At 39.0% G+C, this 17,000-nt stretch overlaps 1 protein-coding gene across 1 annotated transcript in view; it reads left to right on the top strand.

Moving 5' to 3' along the window:
- Positions 1–17,000, top strand: part of LOC5517009 (serine/threonine-protein kinase mTOR) — a 43,383-nt gene that overhangs the window by 2,606 nt on the left and 23,777 nt on the right. Inside the window, exons 5-32 of the mRNA XM_032386948.2 lie at positions 708–851; positions 942–1,169; positions 1,710–1,822; positions 2,745–2,790; positions 2,932–3,065; positions 4,446–4,574; positions 4,915–4,982; positions 5,233–5,325; positions 5,685–5,768; positions 6,041–6,165; positions 6,548–6,656; positions 6,808–6,914; positions 7,272–7,370; positions 8,370–8,492; positions 8,835–8,912; positions 9,294–9,386; positions 9,652–9,692; positions 9,766–9,859; positions 10,079–10,196; positions 11,284–11,420; positions 11,493–11,549; positions 11,812–11,865; positions 12,737–12,823; positions 13,246–13,332; positions 13,616–13,696; positions 14,027–14,139; positions 14,569–14,761; positions 15,083–15,145. Coding sequence (XP_032242839.2) covers positions 708–851; positions 942–1,169; positions 1,710–1,822; positions 2,745–2,790; positions 2,932–3,065; positions 4,446–4,574; positions 4,915–4,982; positions 5,233–5,325; positions 5,685–5,768; positions 6,041–6,165; positions 6,548–6,656; positions 6,808–6,914; positions 7,272–7,370; positions 8,370–8,492; positions 8,835–8,912; positions 9,294–9,386; positions 9,652–9,692; positions 9,766–9,859; positions 10,079–10,196; positions 11,284–11,420; positions 11,493–11,549; positions 11,812–11,865; positions 12,737–12,823; positions 13,246–13,332; positions 13,616–13,696; positions 14,027–14,139; positions 14,569–14,761; positions 15,083–15,145 — 2,898 coding nt within the window. The remainder of the gene's footprint in view (positions 1–707; positions 852–941; positions 1,170–1,709; positions 1,823–2,744; positions 2,791–2,931; positions 3,066–4,445; positions 4,575–4,914; positions 4,983–5,232; positions 5,326–5,684; positions 5,769–6,040; positions 6,166–6,547; positions 6,657–6,807; positions 6,915–7,271; positions 7,371–8,369; positions 8,493–8,834; positions 8,913–9,293; positions 9,387–9,651; positions 9,693–9,765; positions 9,860–10,078; positions 10,197–11,283; positions 11,421–11,492; positions 11,550–11,811; positions 11,866–12,736; positions 12,824–13,245; positions 13,333–13,615; positions 13,697–14,026; positions 14,140–14,568; positions 14,762–15,082; positions 15,146–17,000) is intronic.

Genomic DNA, 17,000 nt, shown 5'->3' with positions numbered 1-17,000 from the left:
GTTAGCGTGTTAGCTTATGAGGCCTCTCACCACAGGTAGCCCAGTGTGTTAGCGTGTTAGCTTATGAGGCCTCTCACCACAGGTAGCCCAGTGTGTTAGCGTGTTAGCTTATGAGGCCTCTCACCACAGGCAGCCCAGTGTGTTAGCGTGTTAGCTTATGAGGCCTCTCACCACAGGTAGCCCAGTGTTTTAGCGTGTTAGCTTATGAGCCTCTCACCACAGGTAGCCCAGTGTGTTAGCGTGTTAGCTTATGAGGCCTCTCACCACAGGTAGCCCAGTGTGTTAGCGTGTTAGCTTATGAGGCCTCTCACCACAGGTAGCCCAGTGTGTTAGCGTGTTAGCTTATGAGGCCTCTCACCACAGATAGTGTAGTGTCTAGGCTACCTGTGTAAGGAGTATATTATAGGATGTTCGTTCGTTGTGAACCAGATGGTCGAAACATAATAAACAGTTGTGTTCACGAATGCTATAGATAGCCCAGTGTGTTAGCATGTCAGTCTATGGGGACTCTCACCACAGGTAGCCCAGTGTGTTAGCGCATCTGCATATGGGGCCTCTCACCGATGATGACTGGTCAAAGTTGTCTAAGTCTTTTTCCCCATCAGTATAATCATGCATAACACATACAGTACATCACCATATATTCACCATGGTCATTCGCAAGTTGTATTTACTTTGCCCTTGATATTGTCTGTTATTTACCATAGCAAACCTATGAAGAAGCCAAGAAAGGTTTTGAGGGCTCCACAAACACCAAGGAGAAGGGTGTGGTCTTGACAAAGGAGGACAAAGCACATGGCTCCTTGCTAATAATCAATGAGCTGATCAGAAGTGCTAGTCTTGAGGGAGAGGTAAGCAGCCTTAAGAAACCGACAGTACAGTAGCTTTATTCACACTGCAAAGCATTTGTACTTGAAGATGGCATCTATTAAATGTTTCAGCAATATAAAAAAGATCTGGAAGACATTTACTGTGATCAAGTCCAAAGTAATGTGATGAGCCTGAATGATCTTGGAATAACTTCACCGAAAAGCAAGTTCTCGTACCAGACAGGGTCCCACACCCACCCCACGCTCTCTTCACTGGCCAGCGGAACTCAACTAGGGGAGATCAACCCATTGTGCCATAGCAAAGTTTGTAAGGAATTCATGGAAGAGAAGTTTGATGAGGTAAGAAATTTACTGACAGGGGTGTGAAAACTCAGTGGTGCAGGCTCATGTCTGACAAAAAGTAAAGCAGGTCACATGCCTGGGTCAGGTTAACTTGGGATTGGTACTTTGAATCTCTCATCTCTCATGTTTACCTGAACACCTTGTCTCTCACAAATTTGTTTTTAGGGTGTAAAAAAACTACCTATGGACCCTTGCCCATGGTTCCCTTCTCAGTGACAATGGTTCTACACCAGCACACACTTCCTGTGTACCCGTAAACTGTGTGAAGCTGTTGTACCTATGAACTGGGTTTCGATGGGTTACATATGTTCAATGGGTAATTCCAAGTCAGTTGGAATTGTAGCGCATAGAGACTGACTTTGTTATAAGCGCCATATTGTGTAGTAACTAAGTTCTATGTGGATTAGGCTGTGAGAACATCTTTTACTTGTTTGCTGTTTTAGGCTCCCACAGTAGCTGCTGTACATACATAGTTTCATGTGCATTGCACTATGGGAATATTGTTTATTGTTGATCAATATTTTTTGTTTTGCTCAGGTGTGCATTCTTGTGCTCTACTATAGTGGGACAAGAAATAGCACCATTCAACAGACCCTTCTAACTCTCCTGCCAAGACTGGCTGCATTCCAGCCACAGAAATTTGTTAAAAAGTAAGCATGTAAACAATCACATGTTACCAAATATGCTACTCAATACGTTATTGTTCACACTTAGTCATTATGCTCTTAGACAAAGATCATATCTGGCTCAATCATGGTACAAGTGAATTAAAGCAATGACTATGATAAAGTTATTGTCATACTCAATCATTATGCTCTTAGGCAAAGATCTTATTTTGCTCAATCATGGTAATAGTGAATTAAAGCAATGACTATGATAACAAAGTTATTGTCATACTCAGTCATTATGCTCTTAGACAACAATCATATTTTGCTCAATCATGGTAATATTAGTGAGTTAAAGCAATGACTATGATAAAGCTATTTTGTCATACTCAGTCATTATGCTGTAAGACAAAGATGTTGCCTTGCTCTGTCATGGTTGTATTGGTAAACTACAGAAAAGCAATGACTGGAGATTGCTTACCACTAAGTAATTCTACCCAAGAGTGTCTGTCAATCCTGTCAATCATTTTGTCCTTTTGGCTACAGTTTTTAGTTGGTTCTCTCCTGGGATTTTGATTTTTACTTGCAAACTTGAACCTTCACCCCTTAATTGGACACTAAAAAGTTGCAATTTTAAGTGTTTAAAACATTGAATTTTTTTTTAATAAAATGCTGTGATTAAGACTGCTTATATGTATATTAATACAAATATTTTAAGGATACTGTAGTTTCCAAGTATAACTTCCTCTACTAGTCTATACTGTAGGCTATTGTGCTTGCTGATTTGTGAGAATGTTTTGAGACCCAAGGGATCTGTTCATGCCAAGCTATATGCTCCTGTTTTACTGTAACCACATAGACTGCTTACTTTAATTTCCTCCCCCTTTTGCTGTTTACCCCAGGCCTCAGAATGTGCGCTTACATCTTTATTATTAACCAGTTTTGTTACATGTACCTTTTTGTTTAGGTATCTGAAAGAATCTATGCAGTATCTTGTCGGGGCATTGAAAAGAGTAAGTGTGATTTCACATACTCCTGGAGAATACCTAGTCACCCATGCAGCCTCCCTTTGGGTCGGTCATGCTCGCTGCACAGGAGACTATAGACACCAGCATTGGGTAAAAAGCTAAAACTATTTGTTTTTTCTCTTGAAGGACCGTGAGAGATCTTCTGCTTTCAAAGCCATAGGCTTGCTTGCTATTGCTGTTCGCCACAACATTGAACCCTTCAGCAAACCTGTTGTTGAGCAGGTTAAACAGTCTCTACCCATGAGGGATTTGGGCCACAAGTAAGCAGCATGGAGTATGACCCTTTTGTAGTATTCTTTACCTTCCTAAGTAAGCAGCATGGAATATGACCCTTTTGTAGTTATATTCTTTACCTTCCTAAGGAAGCAGCATGGAGTATGACCCTTTTGTAGTTATATTCTTTACCTTTCTAAGTAAGCAGCATGGAGTATGGCCCTTTTGTAGTTATATTCTTTACCTTCCTAAGTAAGCAGCATGGAGTATGACCCTTTTGTAGTTATATTCTTTACCTTTCTAAGTAAGCAGCATGGAGTATGACCCTTTTGTAGTTATATTCTTTACCTTCCTAAGTAAGCAGCATGGAGTATGACCCTTTTGTAGTTATATTCTTTACCTTTCTAAGTAAGCAGCATGGAGTATGACCCTTTTGTAGTTATACTCTTTACCTTTCTAAGTAAGCAGCATGGAGTATGACCCTTTTGTAGTTATATTCTTTACCTTCCTAAGTAAGCAGCATGGAGTATGACCCTTTTGTAGTTATATTCTTTACCTTTCTAAGTAAGCAGCATGGAGTATGACCCTTTTGTAGTTATATTCTTTACCTTCCTAAGTAAGCAGTATGGAGTATGACCCTTTTGTAGTTATATTCTTTACCTTTCTAAGTAAGCAGCATGGAGTATGACCCTTTTGTAGTTATATTCTTTACCTTCCTAAGTAAGCAGCATGGAGTATGACCCTTTTGTAGTTATATTCTTTACCTTCCTAAGTAAGCAGCATGGAGTATGACCTTTTTGTAGTTATATTCTTTACCTTTCTAAGTAAGCAGCATGGAGTATGACCCTTTTGTAGTTATACTCTTTACCTTTCTAAGTAAGCAGCATGGAGTATGACCCTTTTGTAGTTATATTCTTTACCTTTCTAAGTAAGCAGCATGGAGTATGACCCTTTTGTAGTTATATTCTTTACCTTTCTAAGTAAGCAGCATGGAGTATGACCCTTTTGTAGTTATATTCTTTACCTTCCTAAGTAAGCAGCATGGAGTTTGCTCCTTTTGGAGTATTCTTTACCTTCCTAAGTAAGCAGCATGGAGTTTGCTCCTTTTGTAGTATTCTTTACCTTCCTAAGTAAGCAGCATGGAGTTTGCTCCTTTTGTAGTATTCTTTTGTAGTACCTTCCTTACCTTAAGGAAATTTGGTGAAACCCCCAAGGGAATTAGAAATAGTTAGTGGGTAGTTTGGTTTATCCGAGAAGAATAACTGAAAACTACTGTCTAGGTAACATGAAGTACGTTTGTGTTAGTATGGAGTTCAAGCTGTCGGAGTTCTAATGTATTTGTACTTTTAAGCTATAGGTACATCAGTAAACAAAGTTTCCACCCTTTTCAAGTCTGTGGCAATATCTCACTGTATATTTCCTTTCAGACGGCAGAAGGCAGTGACAGTGGACCCGATGGTGTTCGCATGCGTTGCTATGCTGTCTCGAGCAATCGGCCCTAAGATATCAAAAGATGTGAAAGAGCTGTTAGAACCCATGCTTTCTGTAGGGTTAAGGTAATAACACATCTTCGAGGATGACTTGCCTAATGTAATCTTTTTTCTTTTTTCTACGTCTAAGTTTGGAACTTTTTTTTTTATTGTCGAGGAAGGTTCAGAGTATTTACTTAAAAAAAATGCTCAACCTAATTGTGAAAATTTCTAAAATGATGGAGATTATAAAACACAAGAACATTGCCCTAATTTTTGCCCCTTACTGTAATATGTTCTTAGAACGCTTTGGAAGTTGTTACTTGTTTTATGAAACAATATCCTTTATAATAGAACAGTGTAGTGTATAACATATAGTGAATAATATATTACCGTCAATGTTTTACTCTCTACCTTGTTTCTCCAGTCCTGCGCTAACTGCCTGTTTGCATGACCTCGCCCACCAAGTTCCACAGTTGAAGAAGAGCATACAAGGTTTGGCCCACTTCTCTAATCTTGTGCCTCTGATATGTGCTACTGTCATCATGATTGTGCTTATTTACCTCATTTGAGCTGTGTCTTGCATGTCTCTGGCTTTTCTTATGTCCTCCTGAAAATATTCTAGTTGTGGTTGAATTTCTTCATCATCTGAGTTGTTATTCTGATGGTCTTCTTTAGAAGTTGCGATTGTGGTTGTCATTAACCTATCATTTAAGACGTGTTCTCTGATGCCTCTTGTTTTCAGATGGCCTCCTTAAGATGTTGTCATTGATCTTGATGCAGAAGCCTCTTCGGCATCCTGGAGCTCCCAAAAGCACTCCAGCACTAACCCCATCCAGTATGTACAAATTAACACGATTATTCGAATAATTTCCTTTCATTTGATATATGTCTGCCGCTTTGCAAGCGCCCCAATAAGTACCTACCTCTTCCTTCCTGAGTAAGGTATCTACAGAAAAGGATAAAGCTTTAAAAAAACTTCAAAGCAATGTATAATGGACAGGGTTGCAGTTCACTAAATGAATGAGTTTTAAAGAGAGGTATAGAACATCTGATTACTTTTTCCCTTACTCCTAGGCTTTTCGTCTTTCGAAAAATGATATGGATACAGATTAAAACAGATTCGCACCATGCTGTATAATTTAAGATACAATGTCAAGGTAAAACTAATAGCTTGATGAATTCTTGTGCTTGAAGCCTCCTCTCACTCCTTATTCGACTCGTCAGACGTCACAAGCACAGTTCTTGCACTTAGAACTCTAGGGTCGTTTGACTTTGAGGGTAAGTTTGGAAAATAATTCACGTGGCTACTCTGTTACCTTGTTACAATCTTACGAGGTGTTTTTAAACTGAAGCTTGCACATGAAGTTTTGTGTTAAGCTATGCTAAGGATCATCCCAGTATATTAAAGTTTGACCAAGAGAACAACAAATAATCTCTTCCGTCTCACGGAGGGTTGAGTAAACCATAGCCCTAGGGAACACTGACACAGCTGTTGCTTACATATACACCTTTCACGCATCTATGACCTCTTGTGCGCTGAATGATTACAGGTCATCTCCTGACCCATGTGAATCTAGTGCGCAACTGCGCCGAGACGTTTCTGGCCAGCGAGTTCAAGGACATTCGGATGGAAGCCGTCAGGACTTGTTCAAGGCTTCTCTCACCTTCCCTACATGTATGTTTCTATTTTCCTATCAATACAAAAGGCCAAAATAGTCGTGTTTGTAAACCAGAAGAATAAATACAATACACCAAAAACTGGTATTCCACTCTACCTAATTTTCTTCAGTATTATGTTATTTTATATTTTCCTAAGTGTGTGTGTGCCTGCTCTCTGCGTGTTATTTTCTGTATATGCTTTAGATATAGATGGTGAAAGGTGGGGGGGGGGGGGGGGAGACAACTCAGAACTTCATTTCACGTTTACTACAGGCCTACATATATTTTCCTTCTAAAAGCTTGTTTGGGCTTTGTTTGGGCTTTTAGCCTGTTGCAAGACGCTCTGGTACGATCTGCTTGTCTCTCTACTGACCACACTTCGCTTTTTGTGTTTTCAGCCGATGGTGGTGACCAATGCCCCTCAGCATGGTCCGATTAGCGCCACGTCCACACAGGTCGTGTCTGAAGTTCTCAGTAAGATGCTTATGGTTGGCATAACAGATCCAGGTGTGTGGCGACATCTTAACGTTCACATCCTTGAGGGATGTATAATAATATATAATAAAATATATAATAATATAATAATATATATGACAGGAAACTGGGGAACCAGGCTGGGAGACTGATAATCCATACTGATAATCCATTGACTTCTCAGACCCAGACATCCGCCATTGTGTCCTGTCATCCCTGGACGAGCGGTTTGACGCCCATCTCGCCCAAGCCGAGAACCTTGCTGCTCTTTTTGTAGCTTTGAATGACGAGGTAACCCTTCACCCAGTCGCCACGACAAAAACGCGAAAATAATATTGCATTTTGATTGAAGAATTGAATTGCTATATGAAATGAAGTGTCCAAGAAGTGACAAAAAATGGAAAAAGCGTGATTTCAATTTCTTCACACCATTTAATTGCTCCTTTATAGAGCTCTAACACACGTTTATGATGACGAAGACAATAATTTTTCAAAGTTTGATCAGCGGATGCTTAAATTGTTTGAAAATCTTGCCATTTCATTTCATGTTTATGCCAGCTGACAAAAATTAGGTGACAAAATTTGTATTATATCCTTTGCAATGCCACGTACACTAAATTACCCTTTTCACCTTTCTCCTTATTGTAGGAGTTTGAGATCCGAGAGGTGGCCATCAGTATTATCAGCAGGCTTAGCAACCTTAACCCAGCGTACATTATGCCTTCTCTCAGAAAGGCTCTCATACAGGTAAAAATAATAATGTGCCAAAAACACAAAGTTTAAATAAGTTAGCCAATCAGCATGCGAGAATCACAAAAGTTAGCCAATCAGCATGCGAGAATCACAAAAGTTAGCCAATCAGCATGCGAGAATCACAAAAGCTAACCAATCATCATGTGTGAACCACAACAGTTACCCAATCAGCATGCGAGAATCCCAGTGTTGATTGACACAAGCTCTATATCCAGATGATTCCGACGTGCTATGATGTGCGCTAATCATTTTTTTTCTCGCTGGTTGGTTAATCACAGATAAAACGTTTCTCTCATCATCACTGGCCTACTGTACTTTACAAAGCTGTTAAGTTGACCACGCTAGCGCGCGTCGCTCTGAAACGCTCTGTTTCAATGCAGTGTCGTTCTGAAAAGTGTTTCAAGTGTCAGATTGCCTTTAACGATTATGAATCTTCTACATACTTCTCCATGCTTCGAACAACTGATCGTTTAGGTATTAGTTGAAGAGACCATATATTAACGTACTGTTATGTCATTATTCTTTGCTAAGGGAGATTTCCTGGAATCTCCCTATCCCATCTCTTTCTCGATCACATACAATTTGGGCGCCCTGATATGTTGAGACCAAATTTATTTATCTCTTTCTCGATCACAGACCCTTTGGGCGCCCTGATATGTTGAGACCAAATTTATTTATCTTTTTCTTGATCACAGACCCTTTGGGCACCCTGATATATTGAGACCAAATTTATTTATCTCTTTCTCGATCACAGACCCTTTGGGCACCCTAATATGTTGAGAGCACATATATTTGAAGGCATTTGACACAAGGAGGAGTTCGGATACCTTTTTTGGAAAGTGCTTTCCCCTTGAAAAAAAAAATATATAAAGCCCTTAAAAGTTGGCAACAACCCCCACTAAAACTTTCTTTTAACTGTCATTTTCTCAATCTTTTATAAATATTTCATGTTCCTTGGCTTTTATTCTCACGTTTGGTCGTATTTTGTTTCAGATTCTCACAGAGCTAGAGTATAGCGGTGTCGGGCGAAGTAAGGAGCAGAGTGCCCGTATGTTGGGCCATCTTGTGTCTAACGCACCCATGCTCATCAGACCGTACATGGAGCCCATACTAAAGGTTGGTCATAATCAGGCCATGTTGCACCACTTTGCGTACTTCATAATACACGCAGCACCTGTAAAATTCTTTATCTGTTTTGTCATCTTCCTTCATGCTTAGGCTTCTTAAAACAGCTTTGACAAGAAGACGAAATATGCCCCCCCCCTGGATCCGATCATACTGGTCGATACTAGAAGAAACCTGCTAGTATTTCAGTAGCGTCATAAACCGAATTCTCTACGTGCTATCCGTGTTGAAGAATTCGTCTGAAGATTCTGTATCTCTACATCAATGTGTATTATCTTTATGCTGAAGCTTCATATGACGCTAAGATGACAGCAAGAGTTGTTTTGATTTCAGGCCTTGATCCCGAAGCTGCGTGACCCGGACCCAGAGGTTGTCATCAGTGTACTTGCGGCGATTGGAGAACACGCGCAGGTATAGGAAACACAATTCTACAAGTTGACATGCTTTTGAAGGACCCTGCTTACTCTGCCTATGATAAGTTGCTTTGGCGCCCATATTTTAAGGCAACATTTGCCAAATTCTTAGGCAACTATGTATGATCTGTAAAAGCATAAAGTCTGTCTTAAGCAGGGTGTCGTTATTAAGCTGATTAAAATGTTTAAAAAATAAATAGAGCTTTCTTTTATCGGGACTTTAAAACTATCCTTAAATGGGTAGGGTGAGTTGCCCATTTATCAAAAAGGTGTTTTTATTAAGCATGTGTCCTTAAAGTTCCTTAAATTCAATCAAGTCTCTTACTTGATTGGAGTACTAAAGATTTAGCTAAAATGCGCTTGCTGTTGCTTTTTTAAGGTAAGCGGTACGAAGATGTGCAAGTGGATGAACGAGCTCTTCCCAATTATCATCGATATGCTTCAAGATGCTTCTTCCATGGCTAAGCGCAAGGTAAGAACAAGATCAATGTAAACAAAAAAAAAAAAAATAGAAACAGCAAGCAGAATCCCAAATCAGACACCAAATTAGATCAACAACGTCCTCCAAAACGATAGTTGCTTGAAAGTTTGAAACCGCAATAAACACATAAGAAGAATAGGCAGCAAAACCAAAATATAAGACAGACACAGTGATAGCAAATCTATCAATACTGTAGTCATCAACAGCCTGTCATAGCCATCACGCCCAATGCTCACTATGATGTCTTATGTCACAGATTGCTCTATGGACTCTCGGGCAACTGGTGGAGAGCACGGGGTAGGTCGCCTTCACAGTTATCTAACTGATTGAGCACATGGTACTAAATTAAGTTTGGCTTCATTGTTTTCAGCTATGTGGTCGAACCGTATCGAAAGTATCCAAACCTTTTGGAGGTGCTCCTCAACTTTTTAAAGACGGAACAAGCACCAGGCATAAGACGCGAGGTAAGTCATCAATATCTAGTTAGGGAAAATTATGGAAAAAGCCAAAAGGACCACTTCTAGTTACCAGGAGTAGTAAGCGTATAAAGAAGTGCAAAGTTAGTATAATGCATACACCGGAAATGCATTTTCAGTATAGAGCCAGGCTTTTATTTTTTAATATTTACCTCACAAGCAGAAATATCCATTATCTAACCTTTTCTTGTTTCTCGTCAAACACAGGCTATCCGCGTACTGGGTCTGCTAGGGGCACTAGATCCATACAAACACAAGCTGAACCAGATTGAGGGAGTGTTGGATGATGGCGGCATCTCTACAGGCAGTAAAGAGAGTGAAACAGGTAAGAAAACACGCGCGCACAGGTACAGATGTTGATGTATAAAAGTAACATATCAGTACAACGTAACCAGTTTGAATGGTAATGTTAACTGAATTTTTAGCCGCTGAGGATAAGTGCGCTCATACAGTGAATAACAATGAAAATTCAAAATATATCTCACAGAAGAACACATGTTCATCGTCAATTTTGTTGCTGAACTTCGATTCTAAAAGAATGTTATTAGTTACATAAAATTATATACATTAAATGCCTTTCGTTTCTTTTCCAAAATGGTAGTGCGTGTTAAAAGGGAGTCAAGGACATGGTTGTGAAATAGGTGCATACCAGAAAAACCCACCCATAATAATAATAATAATAATGATAATGATAATGATAATGATAATGATAATGATAATGATAATGATAATGATAATGATAATGATAATGATAATGATAATGATAATGATAATGATAATGATAATGATAATGATAATGATAATGATAATGATAATGATAATGATAATGATAATGATAATGATAATGATAATGATAATGATAATGATAATGATAATGATAATGATAATGATAATGATAATGATAATGATAATGATAATGATAATGATAATGATAATGATAATGATAATGATAATGATAATGATAGTACAACAACAACAACAACAATAATAATAATAGTGCACGTGAAACAAGGAAGTAAAGGGTTTGGATGTGAAACAGGCAAATATCACAAAACCTAACCTGAACTAAGGGTGATGTGCGTGGAGTTAGGAGCAAACTTAGGCTGATGTTTGAAAGGTTCATATAAGGACAACCCAACCAAGCGGTATTTTGAAACGAAATAGAATAGAACGAAAATGTGAATACAGATGTGAAACAAAATTATACCGGGGCGGCCTAACCATAAAAATACAGGCATAGAAAACAAGCAAGAAGAGTCTGATTCGCAAAGCATGTGAAGTTTGGTGATAAGGGAGTTTAATCTCATATCAAAACTACATAAAATGTATAGCGTACTGACAGACCCAGAGTGTGAATTTCCTATGGCCATGTTTACATGTATTCATACTAGCTGTTTGTGATGATCGCGTAGATACGAGCACTAGCGAGATGCTGGTGACGATGGGGAGTGTGGTGCTGGAGGAGTTCTACCCGGCTGTCGTTATATCAGCACTGATGAGAATCGTCCGGGATCCAAGTCTGTCTAGCCACCACACTATGGTCATACAGGTACGTTGCCTTTACAAACCTTGGGTGATCAACACAGAGAACTTACTAACGACCTACTGGTTTTATTTGCAGGCTGTCACATTTATCTTCAAAAGTTTGGGTATGAAATGTGTGACCTATTTATCCCAGGTAAGTCAGGATCTTTAATGTGGTTTGTTGAACTATGTTTTCTAAAGTCAACATTATGTTTCAGCATCTATACATCTCACGATCATCTCTCTTGGCAACACATGTTCGCAACAGTCGGTGTGGATCTGAAGTAGCAAAACAGAACAATTTATAAAATCAACTCTCTATAGTAGCAGAAACCACTAAGGCCCGAAATGAGTGTTTCTCCTCTGTGTTCCGTTTTTTTAAGGCTTTGATTTATGCATGTTCTCTCAACTTGCAGATTATGCCTTCCTTCCTGAATGTTATACGGACATGCGACTCGGGATTCCGCGAGGTGAGTAGACCTTTAGCAGCTAAGAGTCACTTAACTGCACTTGAGAGCAGCATTTTCTTTTGACAAATACTGTTATTGTTTCTAGCTCACAGCATATCATTTAGGAGGACAATGCATACTTCAAATAAGTAAAAATTTCTTAGTAATTTTGAATCTAAAAAAAAAGAATAAAAGGATGTCTCTCTGTTCTCATCAGGCAGTCAAAGGTCACGAGACTGTTAACTGCGAGATTGGATTCCATCATCTGGCTTCTTAACATCCATTAGTTTATTAATTCGAGGTTTACCCTACTATTTTACCTATTTCCCTACTAGTTTACCCTACTATTTTACCTATTAGCCTAATAGTTTACCCTAGTATTTTACCTATTTCCCTACTAGTTTACCCTACTATTTTACCTATTAGCCTAATAGTTTACCCTACTATTTTACCTATTAGCCTAATAGTTTACCCTACTATTTTACCTATTTCCCTACTAGTTTACCCTACTATTTTACCTATTAGCCTAATAGTTTACCCTACTATTTTACTTATTTCCCTACTAGTTTACCGTACTATTTTACCTATTAGCCTAATAGTTTACCCTACTATTTTACCTATTTCCCTACTAGTTTACCCTACTATTTTACCTATTTCCCTACTAGTTTACCCTACTATTCTTGTGACAGGGAGCATCTGAACTGCTCCACATTTCGCAGGAAACATTTATTAAAGTGGAATCATAAGAATATTAAATACAGAAGATTACTACTATTTTCTTAACCCTCGAATTCTCATATACTAGATTCCACTCTGTTGTGATATTTATTTATTGATTCCTTGTCGTTCGTCTTTTCCTCCTTACCTCTAACATTGAGTTTGTTCTGTCCAGTTTGTGTTCCAACAGCTCGGGGTCCTTATCTCTATCGTCAAGCAGCATATCAGAAATTACCTAGACGATATCTTCACCTTGATCAAGGTAAACCTTCACCCAGAGCAGCCGGATTCAAGTAATATGGAGAAATCTATTTGAATTAGATCGCCCTTCATTCGGCGCATTCGATTGATATGCAGAAACAAAAAATACGCATTAGAGATGGAGACATGTCACAGTCTGTAGTACTTTGGTCAGGATCTATTAACATTCAGTTATTGTAGACTCTTGATAACATATGTTCGGTAATGTTTGCCAAAATCCCGAAATGGAGAAGAAGTGTAATGCAGTGAATAGTGTCATGTACAGTTTTAAATTGTTACCCATCTATCTTTACTTACCTATCACGAAATTTGCCGAGCGTTGTGCGTTGTGGAGTTTCCATAGAGTTAGGATGAGCACTGATGTGTAGGGCCTTCTTACGTTTATGCGAATCCTTGGAAAAGGTTATTTTCGTTTGTTTTCAGGAATACTGGACCATCAACAGTCCAATGCAAACTACTATCGTCCTGCTCGTTGAGCAAATCGCAGTGGCACTCGGAGGGGAGTTCAAGGTATGTCTCCTTACAGAAGGCCAAGACCGCCGCATAAAACCTCTCAAATAATCCATTTCCATCGTCTAACTCAAGCGTTGAAATAAGATATTTTCAAACAAATATCGACGATGAAGTATCATGCTTTAAATGCTGATTGTATTATTTAAAAGTTTTTAGAAAAAAGTGAGCTGTTTTCTCAAGTGTAAACATTAACAAAGGAATACTTCATCGTCATTCTTTAATTTGAAGATGTTACGATGGTGTTGTATCTCCCTTGAAAGTTCTTGTTGGTTATCTGCAGAATTACTTGCCGCAAATCATTCCTCACATCCTGAAGGTGTTTATGCATGATAACAGCCCGCAGAGAAGTGTCACTACAAAGGTACAGTCCTACTAGGTGTGTTTGATTCTTTTATCAAGAGCAGAGAACTTCGGTCGATGCCAGTTAGCACTATGACATAAGCAGAAGCTGAATAAAAGCAGCTTGTTGTGTTCACCTTTGTACACGCCAATACGCCCTGGTCTTGCAGAATGAACCTGTCAAACACAAGAAACCAAAGAGAAAGTAGAAGTGTATCTCTAGATACGTCCCTACGTTTAGATAATTTCGCAATATAAATGGTATAGATTATTATTACGACTTGTTTTATCTTAATTTCATTTATATTCATTTTTCATCTCTATCTTCATTTACTTTTGCGTTTTTCTCCAGCTTCTGAACGCTCTGCAGATGTTCGGTTCAAGTTTGGATGACTACCTTCACCTTCTTGTGCCACCAGTCGTCAAGCTCTTTGACTCCAACGAGATCCCTCTTAGCGTCAGGAAGTAAGTGAAAATTGACTCAAGGCTGTCACAGGTCGATAAACATAACACGCCGCAGTTTTAATTCCCTGAGCAATAGCGAGTCATGGAAAAGCAAATAAATTTAATGCAAATTTCGTTATTTTCTTATTCGTGTTAATGGCAAAGCTAATAAAAAAATCCTTCCAAGTTTCCGAAAAATATTGTCCTATTTGGTATTTATGTCTTCTGCTGTAAGCTCCATTAACCTCAGTTTCCTTTTATTCCAGTTAAACAAATGATGAACTTATGATAACTTAGTAGTTTACGTTAAGTTTTGACAAGTTCACTAGAATGATTCCAATTTTGTAATTGTATCTGCATATCGAAGCATTGATATATAACATTACCCAATAACAGTAGAAGATTATTGTCTCATGAGAGCGCCAACAGTACTCCTTGCGTGTCCCTCAGATGCGCGCTGGAAACACTGGACCGGTTGAGCGAGTCCCTGGATTTGACGGACTTTGCATCACGGATCATCCACCCTATAGTGCGAACCCTGGACTCGTGTTCAGAGCTCCGAGGTACTGCCATGGATACCTTGTCATCTCTTGTGTTCCAGCTTGGCAAGCGTTACTCAACGTTCATCCCTACCGTTAACAAGGTAATGAATCAACGTTTATCTGACTCAACGTTTATCCCTACCGTTAACAAGGTAATGAAGAACGGAGAGCTCGACTTTTCTACGCTACCCTGATACAAATTTAAGTAAGAGTTTATTTGAAAAAATCCAAACGTTATCCCGCCAAAATCCGTGATAATCAAGATCACTTCTATAAATCTTGGTACTTTATAGCTTTGGGTATTAGTTGATATTTATGTATAATTGTTTAAAGATCTAGAATGTATTCAGGAAAACATCGGATGCTACATGGTATGGCTCATTAGAAGCTCAGTAATTTATTTTAAAACATGTGATTTTCAGGTTCTCATCAAACACAAAATTCAACATCAGCGATATGACGTCCTGATCTGTAAGATTGTCAAGGTAAATGCCCATTGTTGACGTCATGATCTTTAAGATTGTCAAGGTAAATGCCTCTTGTTGATGTCCGCATATGTTAGATTGTCAAGGTAAATGCCCCTTGTTAACGTCCTCATCTGTAAGATTGTCAAGGTAAATGCCCATTGCTAACGTCCTCATATGTAAGATTGTCAAGGTAAATGCCCATTTTTGACGTCCTGATCTAAAAGATTGTCAAGGTAAATGCCCATTGTTGACGTCCTGATCTGTAGGATTGTCAAGGTAAATGCCCATTGTTAACGTCCTCATATGTAAGATTGTCAAGGTAAATGCCCATTGTTAACGTCTTCATATGTAAGATTGTCAAGGTAAATGCCCATTGTTGACGTCCTGATCTGTAGGATTGTCAAGGTAAATGCCCATTGTTGACGTCCTGATCTGTAGGATTGTCAAGGTAAATGCCCATTGTTGACGTCCTCATCTGTAAGATTGTCAAGGTAAATGCCCATTGTCAACGTCCTTATCTGTAAGATTTTCAAGGTAAATGCCCATTGTTGACGTCCTTATCTGTAAGATTGTCAAGGTAAATGCCCATTGTTGACGTCCTGATCTGAAAGATTGTCAAGGTAAATGCCCATTGTTGACGTCCTGATCTGTAAGATCGTCAAGGTAAATGCCCATTGTTAACGTCCTCATATGTAAGATTGTCAAGGTAAATGCCCATTGTTAACGTCCTGATCTGTAAGATTGTCAAGGTAAATGCCCATTGTTGACGTCCTCATCTGTAAGATTGTCGAGGTAAATGCCCAGTGTTGACGTCCTGATCTGTAAGATTGTCAAGGTAAATGCCCATTGTTAACGTCCTCATATGTAAGATTGTCAAGGTAAATACCCATTGTTGAAGTCCTGATCTGTAAGATTGTCAAGGTAAATGCCCATTGTTAACGTCCTCATATGTAAGATTGTCAAGGTAAATTCCCCTTGTTAACGCTCTCATCTGTAAGATTGTCAAGGTAAATGCCCATTGTTTACGTCCTCATCTGTAAGATTGTCAAGGTAAATGCCCATTGTTAACGTCTTCATATGTAAGATTGTCAAGGTAAATGCCCATTGTTGACGTCCTTATCTGAAAGATCGTCAAGGTAAATGCCCATTGTTGACGTCCTGATCTGTAAGATTGTCAAGGTAAATGCCCATTATTGACGTCCGCATATGTAAGAATGTGAAGGTAAATGCCCATTGTTGACGTCCTGATCTGTAAGATTGTCAAGGTAAATGCCCATTGTTGACGTCCGCATATGTAAGAATGTGAAGGTAAATGCCCATTGTTAACGTCCTCATCTGTAAGATTGTCGAGGTAAATGCCCATTGTTGACGTCCTGATCTGTAAGATTGTCAAGGTAAATGCCCATTGTTGACGTCCGCATATGTAAGAATGTCAAGGTAAATGCCTCTTGTTGACGTCCGCATATGTAAGATTGTCAAGGTAAATGCCCCTTGTTAACGTCCTCATCTGTAAGATTGTCAAGGTAAATGCCCATTGTTGACGTCCTCATCTGTAAGATTGTCAAGGTAAATGCCTCTTGTTGACGTCCGCATATGTAAGATTGTCAAGGTAAATGCCCCTTGTTAACGTACTCATCTGTAAGATTGTCAAGGTAAATGCCCATTGTTGACGTCCTTGTTTGTAAGATTGTCAAGGTAAATGCCCATTGTTAACGTCCTCATCTGTAAGATTGTCAAGGTAAATGCCCATTGTTGGCGTCCTGATCTAAAAGATTGTCAAGGTAAATGCCCATTGTTAACGTCCTCATCTGTAAGATTGTCGAGGTAAATGCCCAATGTGACGTCCTTGTTTGTAAGATTGTCAAGGTAAATG

This window comes from Nematostella vectensis, chromosome 3, assembly GCF_932526225.1.
Source record: "Nematostella vectensis chromosome 3, jaNemVect1.1, whole genome shotgun sequence".
Lineage (NCBI taxonomy): Eukaryota > Metazoa > Cnidaria > Anthozoa > Actiniaria > Edwardsiidae > Nematostella > Nematostella vectensis.
The sequence above is the reverse complement of the archived record's forward strand: the minus strand, read 5'-3'. Positions and strand labels throughout refer to the sequence as shown.